Source organism: Zootermopsis nevadensis, unplaced genomic scaffold (genome assembly GCF_977971745.1).
Source record: "Zootermopsis nevadensis isolate Lab colony 2312 unplaced genomic scaffold, Znev_1.0 Znev_ptg000010l, whole genome shotgun sequence".
Taxonomy (NCBI): Eukaryota; Metazoa; Arthropoda; class Insecta; order Blattodea; family Termopsidae; genus Zootermopsis; species Zootermopsis nevadensis.
Window position 1 is genome coordinate 9,006,725 of NW_028259142.1, and position 21,262 is coordinate 9,027,986.

General features: G+C 42.0%; 2 protein-coding genes across 7 annotated transcripts in view; one reads left to right on the plus strand and one right to left on the minus strand.

Moving 5' to 3' along the window:
- The window catches only part of LOC110838466 (uncharacterized), a 163,727-nt gene extending 144,900 nt beyond the window's left edge, over positions 1-18,827 (plus strand). The window contains exon 4 of the mRNA XM_087346472.1: positions 18,326-18,827. Within this exon, the coding sequence (XP_087202598.1) occupies positions 18,326-18,446 (121 nt within the window). The 3' untranslated portion in view covers positions 18,447-18,827. The remainder of the gene's footprint in view (positions 1-18,325) is intronic.
- Positions 3,808-21,262, minus strand: part of LOC147874225 (uncharacterized) — a 40,065-nt gene continuing 22,610 nt past the window's right edge. Inside the window, exons 4-5 of one of the 6 annotated variants that reach the window (XM_087346476.1) lie at positions 4,188-4,259; positions 3,808-3,972 (exon numbers count right to left, since the gene is read on the minus strand). In XM_087346476.1, the coding sequence (XP_087202602.1) occupies positions 3,909-3,972; positions 4,188-4,259 (136 nt within the window). In that variant the 3' untranslated portion in view covers positions 3,808-3,908. Of the gene's footprint in view, positions 3,980-4,187; positions 4,263-10,705; positions 14,531-21,262 lie in introns of those variants that run through there. The other 5 variants (XM_087346474.1, XM_087346475.1, XM_087346473.1 and 2 more) reach the window with 5 other exon arrangements.

Genomic DNA, 21,262 nt, shown 5'->3' on the forward strand with positions numbered 1-21,262 from the left:
TGTTAGGTTGCCAGTGTCAGGTGGTCCGCATATCCTAATTTTCTCGATACTGTGTGTGTGTGGCATGTCCGAAATGTATAGGTTAAACTGTGTAGGAGCCAGTACGGAGCTCTGTGGTAAGCCGTTCTATAATTGTCTTTGTCTGCTCCAACAATTTCCCATTATGGCTCGAAAGGACCTTTCGCAGAACATATTATTCAAAAGCCGTCCCAGAGTTTTGCAGGGGATGATACGGAGAAATTTAACCATAGAAGCAACCTGTCCGGTAAGTAGGAATGGTGAAACCTAGCATAGGACTCCGGCCACATTTAGCTTTTGGCTGCCTGGTTGTTCGATTTGGCCAATATATTAACATATTCACCCTGATGATGGCAACGGTAATGTTTCACAAAATGCTGAATTGTTTCCAAAACTGAACTTGGCTCAACCTCGGAAAGCCGAAGTTGTAAACTGAACTCCAGACGCGAAAACCTGCTATTTGTTAAGACCCGTCTATACAAGGAGATAATTTAGACTGACGACATTAAATAGCACTTCAAGTATAAAAACTTGCTTTCTGATTCATAATCACTGCAGCGCCGTAGTGGCCAGACTGGGCTATCAAGGTGATTCGGTGTACTGAGTTCAAGGTCATTCCTGACATCCCATTTATATTTTTGCGAAGCAACTTCTTGTTAAATTCTACATTGTTCCTTCCCTCTTAAATAATGCACATTACATTGCACATTGCACTACAATTAACATAAATTTACACGACTTCTTTAGACAGCGTAATCGCCTTATGAAAACTACAGTATGATTCAAAACTTTCAATCAAATATCGTGGGCAATTATATGTCACTCCACTGCAAAATTAATGAGGTCTCACGTTCACATAGAAGCCGGGTAATCGGCTAAATTCACTGAGAGTTTTCGTGATTTTTTTCAGTCCCTCAGACATTCCAGGACAGTTCCTTAAAAGTAGGCCACAAACGCCTTCCTCCATGCCCTTCCCAAGTAATTTTTCATTGATGGTCCTGTCATCCGTCGCTAAACACCTTTCTGTGATTTCCAAACACATTCTTTGAAGCTATCATAGAACCTCAAAAGATATTATAGCACCGTAACTATTTTACATTTAATTGATAATCTTGGATTAAACATAATGACAAACATTTCTGTATTGTCACAGTCATAAAGGTTTTATGTATCATCTCCATGAAGAATCCAAAGAACATTTCAGAAAGTTAAAAAAGATTTAAATATAAATTTAAATAGATTATTTTATGTTGAGTTTGCCGAATAGAATGTAATGAATGCAGTTTCACGACCTTTTAGTTATATGCCTTTGTTCTTGTTGATAACATTTCTTTAAAACAATTTGTTAGATCATACTTTACAGATTTGATTTTGAAGTATGTATTACTAAATAACCTGTATATTCAGGCAGCCATTTCATGTGCAAAAACAGCTTTAAACAGCTTTCAAATTTCCTCTTAATTAATGGATCGTATTGTGAAGGCCAGTACCAACCACGGCTTAGATCTTAACATCAAAGAAACGAAGTTCATGGTCAGAAATAGTGATAGATACGGGCTGCTTCAGCTGATAATCCAGGGAAAAATATTCGGAAACAGAAGACCTGGGAGGCCAAGAATCTCCTGGCTTCAGAACCTAAAAACTTAGTTCTAGATGTTACTGGAGAACTGTTTCAAGTAGCAGCCAGTAAAGTTCAAATTGCTATGCTGATCGCCAACATCCCGAACGGATATACACTTTAAGATGAAGAAGAATAAGACATTATCCTTCCATTTACGTCTTGGTTTCCCCAGATGTCTCTTCCCCTCAGGCTTCCCAACCAATACCCGATGCACAACTCTTGTCCCATCCATGCGCGCTACATGCCCCGCCCATCTCATATTTCTCGACTTAATCACCCTGACAATACTGGGGGAGGAGTACAGATTTTTAAGCTCATCATTATGCAGTTTCCTCCATGCCCCATCGGCTTCCCTCTTAGGCCCAAATATCCTTCTCAACACCATATTCTCAAACACCTGCAATCTATGTTCCTCCCTCTGAGTGAGAGACCATGTTTCGCACCCATACGAAACAACAGGCACGATTATTGTTTTGTATACTTTAATTTTCAGGTTTGCCATTTATGATACTTTATTTTTTATTTGTTTGCTAATTTACTTCCTGGAAACAATTGATAAAACGTGCCCTTCTTTCAACCAAAGAAATTATAACGCAACACTTAACGTTCATTAGTTTGATGAGTGTCAATTCTGAAATCGTTTTTCGATTCTTTGAATATTTTAAAAATATTTTTGAGGGACGTTTCCTAAGTCAGAACGGAAACGTACGCCATGTTGTCGCGCGTGTGTGTTCCGTGTTGGTAAGTTTCGTACCTGATTTTCGTTAACTAGAAAATTGTGTATAGCTTCCTCATTTTATAAAATCCTGTTACCTTGATGATGGTTACTCGGTTAATCTCCGAAACGTTGGTTGTTAGCTCAATAGTGACACGGCTGATCGCCCGAGAGGGTTTTGTAACATGCGCTGTGAAAGAGTGAAAACATCTTACGTAACTTTCTCATTAGTATAGTTTAGCTCTTTAGGTTCAGTTTATACGTTGCAACAGTAAAGCTGTCCCACTTTATGCCATGTAGGCGCCTGGGGGGAAGTGAATGTCAGCATCACGCCCCGGCCGCGTTTCACCCCCGGGAAAGTATCCCGGTACCCATTGGACAGGAGCCTGGATGAGCCCCAGAGCCGGTCTGGACTCAGAGGCTAGAGGAAAAATCCTCTGCCCCCTTCGGGGATCGAACACCGGTTGTCCAGCCTGTAGTTAGTCACTATACTGACTGAGCTATCCCGGCTCACGATATGAACTTGATACTTTGAATATTTAACAAAACCTTAGAGAAGTTGAAGCTAAAAGTAAACACAAAGAAGACAAAAATCATGGTAGTAGACAAACAGAAAGTTGGAATGAAGGCAAATATAAGAATAAATAGAACAAGGTTAGAAAAAGTCAAGGAATTCTGCTATCTGGGGAGTGTGATTGGCACCGAAAACAAATGCCTTACCGAGGTCAAAGCAAGTGTTTCAAAATAACAGGAACCTATAATTACTTAGACACATCAGTATAGGGACTAGAAAGAAATCTGTTAAAACCTTCGCTTGGAGTGTGCTGACGTATGGATGTGAGAACTTGACTAGGACAACAAGAAAAAACAAGACTTGAGGCCGCAGAAATGTGGTTCGGAGAAGGCTAACAAGAACAAGTTGGGCCGAAAAGATGAGTAATGACCAAATATTAAAAGAAATAAAGGAGAAAAGGAAATTACTGAAGGCCATAGGAAAGAGAAGAACGAAGCTCCTTGGGCACATATTGAGATACGACACCTGCCTCCAAAACATTTTTGAAGGTAAGGTGTTAAGGAAAAAACCGAGGGGACGACCAAGAATGTGGCTGCAGCGACAAGGCCTGGCCTTTAGGAATTGTTGATGATGATTAGTACATGGAAATGACGCATTGATAAAAGGGCGAAACTGAAGTTTTGAATCAGAAGTAGAAGTGTTAAATTCCCAGAAATGTTTAGTCGCAGGGGAAAGAAGGGGGAAGAAATGAGGATAACAAGTGAGGAATCGCATGAATGGCGTTTCAGTTGTGAAGAATTCGCCAAAATTTACCTCTGTTGGTGAGTGACGGATTCCCGGACAGGGGAATCCCTGTCACTATAACATAAAACACTCACGTAGGTCTCCGTCTAAAGTTCTCATTATTGTCCGATCTCAAAACAAACTGCAACATTCAGGTTTTCCTTAATTTATATATTTACTAATTCATCGGCATTGTCGTCGATATTTTACATTATTACCTTGTCTTTAAACTCATATTTTTTCCCCGTTCAGATTCTTTATTTATCCGATGGTCCGGTGCCGTAGCTGGTCTGCGGCGAGCTGTAGTTGCGTCGTCTGTACCTGTGAACTTCAAAACGGTGGGTGAGAGACTATCAGTTGGAATGCGTGGGTATATATAAGCTTGAAATCAGAGTGGCCAACTATTGAAAATTTACTTTCTCCTGTTTAACTCCAGGTTAAATAATACGTTAAAATCTTGACTGTTTTGTTCGTTAATGATGGCTTTGTGTTTATTACTTTTGTATATATTGTATGAGTCCGTCCGTTACACTAACCTGAGAGTACAGTTTACGTGTTCTACTGGCTGGAGCCACCTTGAACAACCATCTCTGGTGATAACAAGAGGTCTACTGACGCCCAACAAATAACCGGAACAAAAACAGATAAAAGAGAGAACGATTACAATGTGATGGATGGGATATGTAGCATGAATGGCGAGTTAGGAAATAAAAAGACTAAGAAGACTTAATTTAAACCATGGACGAAAAGGACCACTAGCTAGAAACATAGGTGAAATGATGATATTCGAATGACACTTAGAAGTAGGATATCAGTAACTTTATGATTACATTTATCTTGCTAAGCGGAAGGACCAGTAGGAATATGTCCTAAACACATTAATGGCCGTTTATTCTTTTTATAAAACTAGAAGACAGGGTGTGGAATAGCTGAGCGTTTACTAACTTCACCAGACGTCTAATAAAATTGTGCTTAAATGAATCCTGTAGCAAAATTTGTATAGGTAAATATTTATCTGTCTCATTTTCCATTTAGAATGGCCACCGGGGAAGTCCACAATAAGCGAAAGGGTTTTCAAGTTAGTGGGACACATCAGGCATTGATATATGCTAATTATGTTCATTTATTTGGTGACGTTATAAATACAATAATGAGGAGCACACAAGGTTTACTAGAAGCTAATAGAAGGGTGGGCCTAGAAATAAATTCTTCTGTACGTACCAGCCAGGTGGCTTAGGGTACGTACAAGACGGAGGCTAGAAGGTAGCCTAGCAGGTCGCTGGAAGGTAGCGTGGCAGAAACAGAGGACGTACATAGTGACTCTTGTTTCCGGCTTATCATACCAGCTTACTCATTTCAGAGACTGGTATTTGTCGACTATAGTATAACTCAACCGAATGTAAATACTGAAATGCTGAACACGGGAATCGTATTTTACATTTATCTGAACAGAGTTACAGAACATTAATAATTGTTAAAAACTCAGATTGCTTGTGGTAAACGGAAATGTAAGCTTACTGAACAACTGAAAACTGTAAAATGAGTCTTAATTTAATCTCAGTTTAAACTTTTCGTGTGCGAAGATGACTCGCCACTGTAACCTGTGACCAGAGGGTCGAATTAAACTGGTTCTGCATGTACTGTTCCAGATGGCTGCGCAGACAATGAATCCGCATGCTGGGTAAATTCGGGAGAAGGGATGCTCGTCGTGCACGTCGGGCTGTTTTTAGGTCTTTCATAAACAAACGGATGTAACAAGTCTTGAACCTTGCACCAAAAAAGCAATTTTCTCCACGACGTAATTGTGCCAACTTGAGGCAGTAAATTTTCGAAAAAGCTTACATTTTCATTGGAAAACTAGTGCTGTTTCTTTCCATTACTTCTTTAAGGAAATCAAGTCTCTGTTGCTCGACGTTTATCAATGCTTCTCCTAGTATTGTTTTGAACCGCTTGCGATAGTGAAACACGTGGCTCACATTCCACTTGTTCACCAGTAAATTTACTTGTAGATGCTGGCGACACAGGAACCTCTTCCTGTGTCTCTGGACGAAAAGGTTCATCAACAACAAAAGATGCACTGCAGTTGTTAGATTCGCTGTCTGGCTGCGTGGCTTGTAATTTTGCCTGTGAAATTCTATTCTTAATCTGGTCTTTCAGAAAGAGCAGTTGTTTATAATATGGTCATGTTGGCCGTACATTGTTGGAAGCATCTCCTGACTGTGACTGTGGAATTTCGACATGTTCCACACGGAAATAATCCCTTAAATATTTCCACTTCTTTTGTACAGTATCTTCTGTAACAATATATTAAAAATAAATCGAATAAATTTCATTGTCTACGACTGGTGAGCATCGCTGCTTCATGGCGCTCACATAATTTACGTCAATCTGACAAAGGATGGACACATTATTGTGAGCTTACTTATATGATTTATTTGCATTTGGTATTCATTTCGGCTATGATTTCATTCCACAGTTTTAATATTACAGATCTAGTCTGGTGGTTGGAGTGTGGAGTGTGCGTGATTCCATATAGGTGGTCTGCAAGTCGCAAAGGCGATCAGTTTTTCCAAGTACATTTTGCACGAAATCCTTAACTGACATACAAAATTCATTACCCGCATGGAATACAAATCGCACTGAGATGCTTTGCGCATGCGTGACTTCCGAGCTGGTCGCTTCAAGCGGCCGAACGAATGAAAGTTTTCATTCTTCCGGTGACCACAAGCTGGCAAGCAACCGGCCGGATTCATTCATATTTAAATTACACTGTTTCATTGTTAATGCAAGGCAACAATCTAGTTTAACAGCGACCTTCTAAGCTCCGTTTTGTACGTACCCTTACTGAAGAAAACGCAAACGTTTAGAGAACTATGATAGTCATCGTCCACAGGTACTGTATTTGTAGGAGTTGTCGGTGTTTTCTTAATTAAGCCACCTTACACGCCTGGTAGCTCGAGGGGAATTTATTATACTTAGCCACCGTGAAAGCTTAAAATCATAAATAAATATAAGTTGTTAATCCGCAAGCAGACAGGCGTGCAAAAGAAATTCAGGATGGCTAATAAATCCTTTGAACATGTGGCAAACTTAAAATATTTGGGAACAACAATAACAAATGAAAATGATATTCACGAGGAAATTAGGAAGAGAGTAAATTCAGGAAATGCTTGTTACTACTAAGTTCAAGATATTTTGTCTTCCTGTCTGATTCTGAAGAACCGAAAGTTTGAAACTTGTAAAGTAATTCGCCTGTTGTTTTAAACTGGCGTGAAACATTGATTCTGACTCTCAGGGAGGAAAATAGATTGCGGGTGTTTGAGAATGAGATGTTTAGTACTATATTTGGGCCTAGGAGGAAAGAAGATTGGGTACGGCGAAAAACTGCATAATGATGAGCTTAAAAATTTGCAGTCTCCCCAATTATATTCAGGGTGATGAAGTCAAGAAAAATTACTTGTTGGGGCAAGTGACGTGCATAAATGGGGCAAAGGTGTTCACCGGATATTGGTCGAGAAGCCTGAAGAGAGAAGACCGCTGAGACCACGTAGATGTAGATGGGCTGATAATATCAAGCGAGATGTATGGGAGATAGGAGTTGAAGAGGATTTGATTTTGTTGGCCCAGGACAGGGACCAATGCTCCACCTGGGCTCCAGTAACACGGCGGTATTGATACAAATTTCAATCTGTACAAATGGCGGTTAGATGTTTAGACGAATTGGAAAGTGGAATTTGAAGATAACCTTGATTTATATCTAATGTCGTGAAGTACGTAGATTTTGAAAACTAGTTGAAAGCCGAATTGATGTCTGCTATTGGCACAAATTCAATCTCGATGCGCTCATTAAGAGCACTAAAACGACCACTGCTCTATAAGTCTGATCTGGTTTCGGGACAAGAAACTTAGTACTTGCGTATCGCGATGAGGAGGGTTCAATAACTTCCACATCCAAGAGTTGTTTGATTCGTTTTCTCAGAAATTGCATTTTAGTAGGGGCTAAACAGCATTGTTTTAACCTCACTGGTTTGGAATCCGTTAGGAGAATATGGTATTCTAGTAAGTGGGTCAGTCCTAGCTTCTGACTCAGCACGTCAGGGTACAGACCAATAAAGCCTGAAAAAAGCCTACGGTGGATGGACGAAAGCTGCCCCAAATTGAAATAATTTTCGGAGAACTTCATCGGTTGAGTGATCCCCTTCAAAGCAAAATCCGATGTTGACATTGAACAAAACGGGACGTATGTATCCGGCGCGAAATGAAAATAACACCTGAGTTTCACAACATCCAGTACGAGACCAGTATTTATAAAAAAATTCGTTCCCGAAAATAAGGGGAACAACTAACATTTTTATTACCATAAAGGGGAATTTCCACGAGTAACTTCGGACCTTCACCGACAAAATGCTTCACCGAGCACTTCCGTAAGTTTCCTAGAGGCAGTAGCACACATATACCTGATATTAGACATTTTCAGATTAGGAATCACATCCTGCATTCTATTTCTTTTTCGTATCCAGTACACACCATTCAGTATGGTGTGCATTGCAAGACCCATCAGCACATGGGTTCGACCGAAATCGCGATATTTAACGCTCCTGCTGTGACCCCCTCCTGAATTCTACTAAAGGTTTGTAAACAAATCAAAGACCTAAACGATCAAAAGTCTAATACAGCCGGAAGCAAATGATTAGCCACTTGGACCTGGATGCGGAACGTCTGGAAGGTAGACTCACGCACTATACTCCGATTAGGATCCTCTAGTCATTACGAAACTCCCGGAGTCTGGGTCACAGGCCGGCGTGTCAATCAGCCTCCTACGACAGTGTTTCTTATGGTCGTTTCACACTGTCGACCGGTCGCCGACGACCAGTCGCTGAACGACCACTAGGTAGAAAAGCAAAGTATGAGCTTACACACGAGGGCGACCGCGACCAATGACCACCGTCGACCAACAAGCAATGAGCGACGCAAGGGATACATAGATGGCAATCACGTGTTCACATTGCGGGCGACTCAGTCAGCGACCAGAGCTCAGAGAGGTGACATATCCATTGTTTCTTGTTTTCTCCCGTCTTGTTCATGTCACTCAAGTGAACAGTATATCATGAGTTTTGATACTGAAAATTTATTTCGGCCGTAGAGTCACGAAGAGCCATTTCGGAACTTGCAAGTCCCGATTATGCAAACAGGGAGTTGAAAAAAAGTCATTGGGAAGAGGTTGTGGAATTGTTTGACGAATTTTTATCATTATAGTGATCTCCTCGACGTCCATACTGCTTGACTGCTTCCAAAGTACTGAGGCTGAGGCCACTGTCTGCGCTGGTCGTCCTGCTGGTCTCCTCGTTTGTTCACTGATGGTTTTGGTCGTTCAGCGGCTGGTCGACAGTGCGAAACGGGCCTTTATGTGTCTTGTTCTTTTTACACACACAAAAAAGCGTCTTTGTTACGGGTGGAGTATTAGTTGCAGATGGAATGGAAGATTTTGTGACTTGACGTTTATTACTAACACCAAAATAGACTCCCGGAGAGGAAACAAGATTTGTCACGCCCCTAGGCCTCAATTGATCAGAAAAGCTAATATTTTGATCATGGAAACATGGATGGTATAAAGCTTCTAGACTGTATGGCCTGAAAAACAAGACGGAATTTTTGCGTGGAATTCAGTCCTTCCTGAATATTTGCCACAAATTCCTTTTCCAACACAGACAGTTTTTTATATAATCGCTGCGTCCTTTATACTACTAACATACGAGTAGAAACATTCGTCTTTCCTCTGAAGATGGCCAAACAGATCCCGTCTTAAGGAGTCGAACATCCGTTTTAGAAAAAAATTTCTTTCGCTTGAAATTTACCAAAGGTCAAATCGGAATTTAACGCCGCATTAACACGCGCACTCAAAGGTTCTCGACTATACGGATAAATAATTTCAAAAAGTGTCCTGTTTGGGATTGGAAACAAACTACGAATTTTGATTACAGTTCACAAAATATCCAACAAAACATTGATTTTCAGACCATCCACTACAGGTAATTCCTGTAACAGCCTCTCAATTGGATGATCAATTCAATTCTAAAGGGCTTTGACGACGGTAGTTTACACTTAAAATTATTTATTGTCAGGACTTTTTCTATTAATACTTTTTAAAATTTACGACGTTTCGGAGGCTTGTTGTGTCTCCGTCTACAGGTGAGAGGTACCTACGCTGTTGGGTCCCTTAGAAAGAGCTAGTCCAATGACAGAGACTAGCTCTTTCTAAGAGACCAAACAGAGTAGGTACCTCTCACCTGACAACGGAGGCAGAACCAGCCTCCGAAACGTCGTGAATTTTAAAAAAATGACCATTGATAAAGATAAACAAATAATTTTAAGTGGATGAGCAAGCTAAGTAAGCACGGAAAAATTGAAGGGGTAGATGAAATAGAACCCACTAGTGGAGGAAGCGGAAAATCATGAGTGAAGGCTGGAATAAAACACCTGGGCTGGACTGTACAACAGTCGCAGTACTTACAACAGGTAGTGGCACAGAGACGGTGGTAAGATAGATAGCTAGCCTCGGTTGCTCATCGTCGATTCGCTGAATTACAAAATGGGGCACTGAAATTTCAGTGGAATGTCAAGAAGCAAACACACACATTATCTTACGCTCGGTTAAATGAGATGGTCCACCAAAGTCCTTGCAAGTTAACTTCTCCCAAGTTCTCGAACTTAATAGGGATAGCTACCGACATAACGGAACGAAATATTTTTCTGAGCAAATGCAAATCTACATCACTCTGAATCCCTCGGGTACGCAGTATGTACTCGACCTCCTCATTTATCAAGTAATTGGGGTTCATAATTAAATAATATTTGGACAATAACTTCAACAAGTAAAAATGTAACATAACAACCCACCATTGGGATAAGGGCCAAGTACGCTTTCAGATATAAAAGAGGCTTCCATAATTTAAAAACGCATGAACATAATAAAATACGCTCTGCTACATCTTCTATATGCATTTGTCAACTATGTGTATAGGCGTGGATCAACCAATAAGGAAAAGGCGCAAGATCATAAAATATTCAATTTAATATATTATCATACACTGAGAAACATACACAAGAGATAATAAAAGAGATAAACAAAATATACGCCTGAGCGAGTTCCACTGTAAGACGCACACAGTTTTATAAGATAAATAAAGAACTTTCTGCAGCGGGCGCCCCCACAGGCGGACCAACAGCAGAGAGCTAAACGCCACAGAATCGAAACGGAATTTAGATACACAGGCCGAATCCGGATTTCTAGAAGTGTGCGGTGCAAAATCATGTATATCAATGGTCATCGAAGTTACAGGACAACACAGTCCTAAGAAGTGGACGGAAAACTGCGTATGGCCACAGGTCATATTCAGAAGATTCGTATTTTGATATTCACTTCATTAGCCGTAACATTTTCGTTACTGCTGCCCGCGGAACACATCAATTTTAATACTAGTTTAGGGCAGAAGTTAATCTCCCATCGGTTGCCCTTGGGTGACGTCTGTCAGCTCTCGTTCGGGACAATTGTCTAAATATTTGCCGGACTAAGGGGTTCCCCACACCTGAAATTTCGATTGATATATCTCAGTCAGTGCTCTAATATGGTCGGCAAAGCGCGGGATCCCCAAATCCTCATGAACATGCCTGTTACTAACGTACAAAGGCTCGTTATTAGCAATGCGAAGACCCTTTGATTCCAACTCTTGCAGCATCCGAACGTGGCTGAAAGCAGATGACCTCCAGATCGGTAATGCGTAATCCATCATGGAATGGATGAGCTGCTTATAGAGCAGCACACTGTTCCTGAAGCTCAGGCAACTTCTCCTATTAAGGATCAGACCTAGCACACCCAACCGTTGTGCCGCCTTCTTTCCCACCTGGTTTACGTGCACCGACCGGGTAATCTGGGCGTAGAGTTTGACCCTCAGATACTGCTCTGTTTTGACCCATTTTATCGGCTGTCCGAGAAAGTACACCGCTCCGAGATGTAGGATTCGACTCCCAGTATTAATGAAGAAAACGGCGGTGCTCTTCGAGCCGTTGATGGCGAACTTCCAGGTCCAGAGTCACAGGTCCAGTCCACCGAGGTTGGCCTCCAGATACCCAACGAGAAGCGTTGGACTAAGGGATGTGGCTACGAGAGCCGTGTCATCCGCGTACTGCGACAACTCGACATGACGGGAAGGTGTTGGTATGTCGTTGACATGCAGACTGAAGAGCACAGGGGAGACGAGTCCGCCCTGTACAACTCCGGCCCGCATGGTACGACGTGTGCACGTGGCCGACTGGGAAATTTGGAATGTCCGGCAAGTGAGGTAGGATGAGATGGTTTTCACAAGGTACGACGGGAAGTTGAGAACGGTCAGCTTGTATAGGAGGCCTTCGACCCAGACTCTATCAAAGGCTTTTGCTACATACAGGAAAACCGCGCCGGTTAAAACAGCCTCTCGTCAGAGTTCCTGTTACCCCTTTAAACGAGGCGAGCCAGCTGCATCGTCGTGCTGTGTCTGGGTCGAAACCCAAACTGCTTGCCGCGCAGCAGCCTGAGTTCGTACACCTCGTGTAGGACCCTTGTTAATATGATCTTCTCATAGAGCTTCCCGACCTTGTCAAGAAGACTAATGGATCTGTGGGAAGAAGGTAGCGTGGGGTCCTTCCCAGGTTTCAGGATGGATATCAAGCGAACGTGTTTCCATGTCGAGGAGAGGTGCTGCCTGCGGAGGACCGCGTTGAACACTTTCGTGAGAAAGGTTATCGCACGCCGTGAAATATGTCTCAGGACCGTGTTCGGTATACCGAGAGTGCCCGGAGTCTTGCCAACCTTGAGTCCCTTGATGGCCTGAATGACCTCCGAGGGACTGGTTAATTTCAGATTACTTGCGGGGGCATACGCATAAGCTCGCATAACCTCGTTAATCATGTCAATAACAACCGGGTCCGACTGGTTGTCCACCTTCTTGAACTAAACATCAAGGTTGTCGGCCAGGGCTTCTGCCTTCTCGGAGTTCGAGAGAGCCAGTACTCGCGGCAATAGCAAGGGGGGCGACGGTGTAGGGACTCGCATAACCCGCTTATTCATTTTCCAAAGCGACTGGTCCCCGCATTCCGAGGATTAGAGCGTGTCGCTCCACTGTTGGTTCCTCCACTCGTTGAGCCGATAGGTCACAGACCTCTGGAGACGGTTAATCTGAGCCTGAGAGCGGGGTTCCTCGTGACCTGCCAGCGCCTCATCAGAAGAATTCTTTAGGCGTATTTCATCCTGAATACTAGCGGACAGAGGCGGTCGCCTGTCTAAGCGGTGTCGACGCTTGGGAGCGGTCGCCGCTGTGGAATCGAGGACGGCACTGGTCGAATCTTCGATGCACTTGTCGATTGCCTCCTCGTCCTTTACCATGGGATTCCTCGGAAGTCTGCTTTCGAGACAAGCCCGGAATGAACCCAAGTCCATTCTCGCCAAGTCCGGGCAGTTAGTTAGGTTTTAAAAGGATAACCGGCGCGTGATATCGATGAGGACGGACAGATGATCTGAGCTGAGTGCAGGGCAGACAGTCACATACATCGGTAGGACGAAGTCCTTGATGAGTAAAATATCAAGGACATGGGGGGTTCCGTTGTATGTGTAGGGAGCCGTGGTCGGGGAGTCCGGCCCGTAGATCAAACAGAATTCTCTGTTGGCATAATCCCGCAGGAGCGAACCGCTCGCAGAGTTCAGTCTAGAATTCCAGTTCGTGTGCTACGCTTTGAGTTCACCAGCCAATAGGACCGGGATACTGCCGCTCAAGCAATCGGTCAAGTCCGAGAGAGGTATGCCACCACGAGCTTCACTTTCCTGGTTGCCAGCACCAGATGAATGGCGGTTGACTCCAGTTGCTGTAGAGCGGAGATCGGCACAGGGTAATGATCTATGCCCTGTTGAATATAACGGTTTTGAGGACGGCTCGCGGACGGGTCTCCCCTGGTGGAAGGGAAGAGGCCGCGGCGAGAAGAAGACGTGTTAACTCGACGCAGGCTATTGTCGGGAGGTTCTCCAGATCTCCGATTTCCTGGAGCGGGGACTGACACTTAGGTAGGATGGTGCCAGTCTTCTTGGAAGCGGGTGCGTTGGGATTCACCTTCGGCACTACAGGACAAGCGGGATTAGCATTGCCGTACTAAGGGACAGCCGGCCGCTCCGCCCGTCCAAAAGCGCCGGACGGCGTTGGGGTGGGTTTCTTCGTAGTCTTGGCTTTGATGACGCGGCTACCACGGACCACGTGGTTCCCGCTAGGTCCCAGGTTCTCCTGTTCGGGAGTAGGCTTAGCTGGCGCCGATGAGGGCGCCGGCAGGCGTGTGGAGACGCCATCCTCTCGACCGCGTTCCCTTCTCGCACGCTTTGCAGCGGCCGCCTTCTCTTCTTTCCTCTTACTGCAAACTCTGTAATTTGCAGTGTGGTTGCCCCCGCAGCTGCAGCACTTCAGCTGGTGCTTGGAGGTAGCACACGACCAGGATGTGTGGGCGTCACCGCAGGCCACGCACCTGGGTGCATAGCAGCAGTTCCGCTGTGCGTGTCCGAAGCGTTGGCACCGCTTGCACTGCATGGGCCCCTTCGGTGCGACGCACGTTTCCATCTTGACCCACAGGCCGCACATCTCGTTTAGAGCACGCAACTTTGTCATTTCATTTCCTTCCTTTGCGCTGCGGTTCTCCAACACCACCAAATGCAGTCAGCAGGAAGCAGAGTCAGTCGAGCACAGCAGATCTCCCTCTCTGTACCAACCAACCAACCAACCAAAAAGCTAACTGAAGGCGGTATCCTGCGCAAGCGCAAAAATCGTCCCTTGCTGGGTAACAGCATTCCTGCGTAGGAAACGCATTGCTGGAAATGGTAAACAGAGCCTTATAACTAAAAACGGACATTTTTGCTAACGCTAACAGGGTTCCGTCGTGGCGGGCATTCAAACTACGGCCTGTTGCTGCTGATGGGAGATTATCCCGTCAGTCAACTTTTCCAAAGAATTTAGTTGGTTGGTTCTCTGAGGTTTGAACCCAGGGTGGGAGGGGCCGTTTCGGCTGAAGGCTTCTGCGACTTGGGGGGGGGGAGATCACTTCAGCTGAGGGCTCCGTGTTCGGGGGGTGGCGGGCCGTGCCCCCAATTAGTTATACCCTGGCATTCGACTTACAAAAGCACGGAAAACCTCAGTCAGGGTAGCCGAGTGGACTCACCACTCGTTGCGCCTAGTTGGCCGTCTTTTGGGGACAGCCTCGGCTGGCTTGCTGAACTTCAGTCCCCCTCGGTTTCCCTTGGGTGACCTTCCCTCTCTGTGGCCAAAATGGTCCATTTTATACCGTAAGCCCCCTTAATTTTACACAACCAAAATTCCCAGCTTTACCCAAAAGAAAATGTAACCTCAACTCCTATTGGTGTGGGTCCAGGTTAGGTTCGAAATACCTCCTCCTTTTCACCCAATCCTCAGGGAATCCCTCCCACACTTTTACTTCCAAAGGGTCATCGCTAACTAGCGACAAAACTCACTTAGGCTAAATGTAGGTAATTCAGACACAAGGGAATATCCAAGTCCAGGAACTCGGAAGACTCTGCGTTCCCACGTACTTCAAGTACCGCTGCATTACTCAGTATCGGCTGTCCACAGTCGATCCCAAGCTTACAATAGTTCTGTGTATAAATAAAATAAGCCGCCACGGTGGTCTAGCGGTCAGAACGCTAGCCTTGTAATCCTGGGGTCCCGGGTTCAATTCCCGGTGGTGCTCAGATTTATAACTTGTGTTGGGCAAGGCATCACAGAATTTTCCTCTGGGGGCTTCCTCGGTTTCTCCGTGGCATCCCAACAATTACTCCACTCACACTCACACAGAAGAAGGCAATGGCAAACCACTTCTGGATCATCTGCCAAGAATGTATTTATATATGTGTGTATATATATATATATATATATATATATATATATATATATATGAACAGGTCCCTGACAACCTGAAGAGGATGGAAGGATCCTGTTCATAATATATGGACCTGTCTTCAGACAGAACAATAAAAATAAAAATAAATAAAATACACAGGAATCATAAACTAAGAAAAGAGAAGCAGGACAATAAGTGGATAATACAAAACCTTATTACCTAGCAGACAAAAGTTGGGTTTCTGACAAGTACAAAAAGAAAAATAGGATAACCCGGCAAGGTGATTAATGAGCGGTTACAGATGGGACAAGAGGTGTACACCGGATAAAGGTCGGGATGCCTGAAAAGAGAAGACCGCCGGGCTATTTAGATGTACATATGGGAGGATAAAATACAGCGGTATCTATAGAAGGTATTAGTTGAAGGCGACTGGATTTTGTTGGCCGAGAACAGAGACTTGTGGAGGGCTTTAATTATTTCGATGATGAACCTTCGCGATTCATAAGCCATTTAATTAGTTAGATACTTATTCATAATTGTAAATGATGAAAGTTTATACAAGATAGGTGTTAAAACAGCCTGCTTTTTGACGTTTGATGTGATTGCTATCACAGTACCAGGTTTAGGATATCGGCTTATGAATTTAAAACTAATATATTCAATCATACAAATAGTATCTGGTATAAGAACACTTGTTTACCCGGAGACCTTATGTAAGGGGCGCTAATTTTTTAAAGATAATTCTTTGTTGTGAACGGAATGAATAAATATCGTAATATTTGCGGTTTTTAAGCTGGTGTGACCAGAAATTGTTTCTATTGGGTTGTTGTGCCGTGTAGACTTATAGGAGTTTACAGACGTTTCAGAAGGCGGTGAGGTAGGCAGCAAGACTTTTGAAACGTCATTAAACGTCTAACAGACTACACGGTTCAACACCCAGGACACATTCAACTTTCGAATAGATATCTATATGAGTTTTGTTTTTATACATGATTTTATATGCATGAGTAATCTTAACATATGTGAAAAATCTAAAGCCCTACATATATATTTCTAACGGCTTATAACGATAGTGAGGTGTTTTTATTACTTTTTCCATGTCAGTATTTTAATTAAATCCATACCAGTTGGTTCTACGCCTGTCTTCAATTGGGTAAACAAAATATACTTTGTTGTTCACGGAGATAATGGCTGAGAGTTGCTACCCCACGGCACCCAACACAGTGCGGTGTTGTCCTACCATCTGAAGACACATTTGTGAACCAACTAACGAAACACTGTGATTGTAATTGAACAACATTTTGGCCGTGGATAACATCCAAACGAAGAATTATATACGCTTTCTTACTTAGTTTGCAGTGGTAGTTAAAGTAAGAAACATCTTATGCCCTGTATGTGGTATAACAAGCAGCCATTTGTCGTAGTTGCTCGAATTTCACATTTTAAAATGACGTCATCCACTCGCCATATGTTGTAACGCATTTCTTCCATATTACAGACAAAATGTGTCAATGAGAGGAATAACTAGGGTTTTTAGTAGATACACACAAACGTTCATGCATGTACGAACACACACACTTACTTCAGCTGTTAAATAACAATCTAAGAATACTTAGCTTAGCAACAACATGAGGAAATAGGAATACACATATTAAAATAATATAAAAACTTCTATATGTTGTTTCCAGTAAAGGAATCAGTTCAAGGAACTTCAAACTCTAGTCAACCATAAATTTTGTTCTGCATAAAGTCAGTTGTATTCTAACAGACGGTCTGCATTAACACCAGCGTATTTGAATTCTGTAATAGGAAATGTGATATTGTTAAATATGGACACAGTCATAAAATAATTGTTCCTGATTGGAAACATAACATACATATGGTATAACGGGGCAAAATTTATTTTGGTGTCCGTGCGCTCACTTCTCTTCTATTGTTGGTATTTTATAATAGTTAGACATTCATGACTTGTGACATGTGGTAGTTCCTGATTTCTGGATTCTGTTATTGGTGATGTCTGGCATCTGTTTGCCATCTATGACTTGCAAGATTAATGAGTTTCACAAATCCCAAATGTTACATTCTTTCAAAGTGTTTTTTGTACTTTAGTCATTCTTTTGAAGGAAGGCCGCGTGGGCAGGTCATGATATTGTTTTCTCAATTTTAGTATTGTGGAGTTGCCCTTAAGAGAGTATACATGGTGCATATGTATAGAGACTGACACAGCTGTTGAGTTTTTTGTGAATGCAGGTGTACATCCTAGAGGCACGGCTATTCATTCCTATGAAATGGTTTAATAAAGTAGATGCCAGTGAAAGAGAATTTTTGCTACACATGATTTGTATTCTTTATTAGAAAATATTTTAATTCTGCATAACTATATATCAGAAGGACTTTTTGTGACTGCAAAAAATGTTGAGAATGGTTGAATAAAATTTTTTTTGTCATATTCCGGCCTTAGAAATTGGTAGGCGATTTTCATATTGACATTTTCTTGGAATCGGAATTTTCAGAAACAACCACGGCTTCAATTTTAGCAATTGTAATGTGGAAATGTATGGCTGAAATTAATGGATACGTTAGAATTGGCTATTTACCTGTAATTCTTGTCATGAAAAACCGATGTGTAATCAGTGCTATACCAGTTACAATACAATTTTCATTTGTACAATTCACTTGATAACCTTTTTCAATCTTACTACACCGTATGAGGTGTTTTCCTAACGACCACCGTCTGTCTTTCTGTCGACAGCATTGACTTCGAGAAGCAGATCATCCGAGTTTCGTTCCTAATTCCGCATGCTATGCTGAATGGAAATTACTCAATGGCTGGGACGTTGGTAGGACTGCCGATATATGGCTCCTTTGGTTAGTGTTACTAGTATATAATGTACGCGAGAATTAAGTGTACTGCACTTCTAGCAGACCGAAAAACGTCGTGCTTATTCTAAATTGATGTAAACTTAGCTGGGAATACTTCAAAACGCTGTAAGTTATTAAAGTGAGCTTTATAAAACAAATAAATAAATGAGGATACTATAGTCAGCGAATGGTGGCAAAGAGGTGCGAGAAATATCGTTCTACAAAATACCAACGTTCTCCACACAGGTATAAGGTGTTACTCGCCCGCAAATCATCACTTGCCTACCAGGTTGTCTACGTCACAGGAACTTCCTTAACTCTCGAATACAATATTTCCTTTTGCTGTCAGTGTGATTTTAGGTACCTACCGCTATTCTCACTGCCGCTGACAGACACATGTTGCTAGTTCTCCGAAGCATCCGGATTTGAAATTCAAAAGAAGATATGGTTAATCTGACCGATATGCTACTGCATTTCTAGTAAAATATCGAGACTCCATCTTGGAATATACCATGCTTTCATGCAAATGAAATTTCTTGTGGTCCGTCTGTCTGAAGCGCTTTCTAAACACTGAAACCGAAGGTGCCATTGATGAAACCCACTACTAAGAAACAATTGGATCCAAAGTTTCCAGTGAGGCAACAATGGGACATGGGATCACATCAGTGCAAATATTACCTAAGAACATTGACCGGAAGTCACTGTTGTGCCAGAATTTCATAGCATAAATTGAGTGCATAAATGACCAAAATAACAACAATGACCTGCGACATTTGTGTAAGAATCACATAAAGCGCATCATTCTTCTTCTTAATTAAGCCGCCTCCTTTAAAGGAGTTTGGCGATATATTATGAACAGGATCCTTCCATTATTTTCTGGGTTTGAGACCTGTTCATATATGTTTTTTAGGCAGGTGATACAGAAGTGGTTTGCCATTGTCTTCTTCTGTGTGTATGGAGTATGGAGTAATTGTTCAGATGCCACGGAGAAACCGGAGCAGCCACCACCGTGGAGGTCAGGCGCATCAATACCTCGATTCTATTAGTACAATAACGACTTACGTAATACGGTGCAGAAATTAGAAATAATATCAGTCGCTAGGCTCTCAGCAGCAGCCATGCTTGCCTACACCTCGCGCTGGCTCTATGTAGGACGAATAAAGTAAGAGAGAAGTTAATTGTGAAATGCGATTTCAAGAAATCTATACCAAAAGCTGACTAAAGAACTTCAAATAAGGTGAAAAGTTGTTATAAGCCTGGGTTCCAAAGGAATGGACTGGCTTAAAATTGCTGGTGGTTGCTCTAATGAAGAGCGGTAATAGCACAAATCTCTCAATCGGTGGTCCTATGTACGTACGTGGTGTGCGTGTTAAGAAGATCACTTTTTATCTTTATTTCTTTTCTAAACTGCTCTTAGTCTAAAGATATTTTAATTGCATTCCTGAGGAAATTACTCAGGTAACCTACTTTTAGCTGGCTTATTTTTGTGAGATGGAGGGCGCCCAATGATTTTAAAAGGTCTTGTTAAAACAGTAGAAGTTATATAAAAATATTAGTAATTTAATCAACTCAGAACGCTTTTATTCTCTATTAATATCACTCAGGATACAAATTCTAAGCTTATCCTAGTTTCCCATCATCGAAAAAGGCTTGGCGACCTCTATCCTCCTCATTCTGTCCAAAGGAATAGAGGACAGAAATGTCAAATTGATCACGATCACTTCCATTCAGGCTCTTACTTACTCACATTAATTATATATTCATCTAATTTTTAATTTCTGAACTTAAACAATATCATTAATAGCCAACGATTCAACTTCTTGATGGGCATAAGGAGATCCTTAACCATAGAATTAATTATTAGGCTTATTAAATGCCTACAATATCTGTTTTTGTTAATAAAGTTCTTTTTTTCCAGATGGGCTCAGTGGCAATTATTCAACAAACTACACCCTGAACACGTTACAGGACGGTGAAGTGTACCTGATTCCGCAAGCTTATGACGTGGATTTCAATTTGAAGTTGATGAAACTGCACTTAGAAAACCTTTTCAACGGAAATAAATTTCTAGGTGAGGTCCTATATATTGAACTAGAACATACTTATAACTATGACAACATATAGGAATTTAATTAGGGAATTCCAATTCAACTGCGGAACGTCTTTCAAGCTAATACAGGGAATGAATCCATGGGATACTCTTTTTAACTGAAATCAAAACGAATATTTTGAACAGGAACAAGTGAGCTGATAAAGAGTGGGAAAGGGGGAGAGATAATACAGAACAAGAACGAGTCTAGACAACAAGAGCAATGAAGAAAGCACGAAGAGGATACATAACAGAATGAAGAACATCATACTGAAAATTTAGGGTTGGAAATGGACGCGATATACTACAGGAAATACAGCCTATGTGAACCGAATCATTATTTAAATGTATGTGGCCCTTCGACTGAGAAAAATCTTTCAAAAAACAATAATGGTTTTTTGAGGTAATGGTAGCTTGTACTTGGACGTCATGTTCGAAGTAACTGTGTTTCGTTACTAAATTCCCAGTCAATGTTTATTGTAATGATCTAAATGTACCACATAGACACCCAAACATATATTAATGGTGGGAAGAAAACACATACATGGCTTTGGGTGTTTGGATTTAGCATTCTGTTCTGCAGTATTAATTCATTTTATTTAACGAAAGATTTATATTATTTGTTTAAATGCGAAATGCGGACTTAGTTAACTAATATAATTAAGGGTAAATCATATTATAGCAATTATGTAATTAGTGAAATAGGCCGGTTTGTAAAAACAGAGAGAAGTCAGTTGC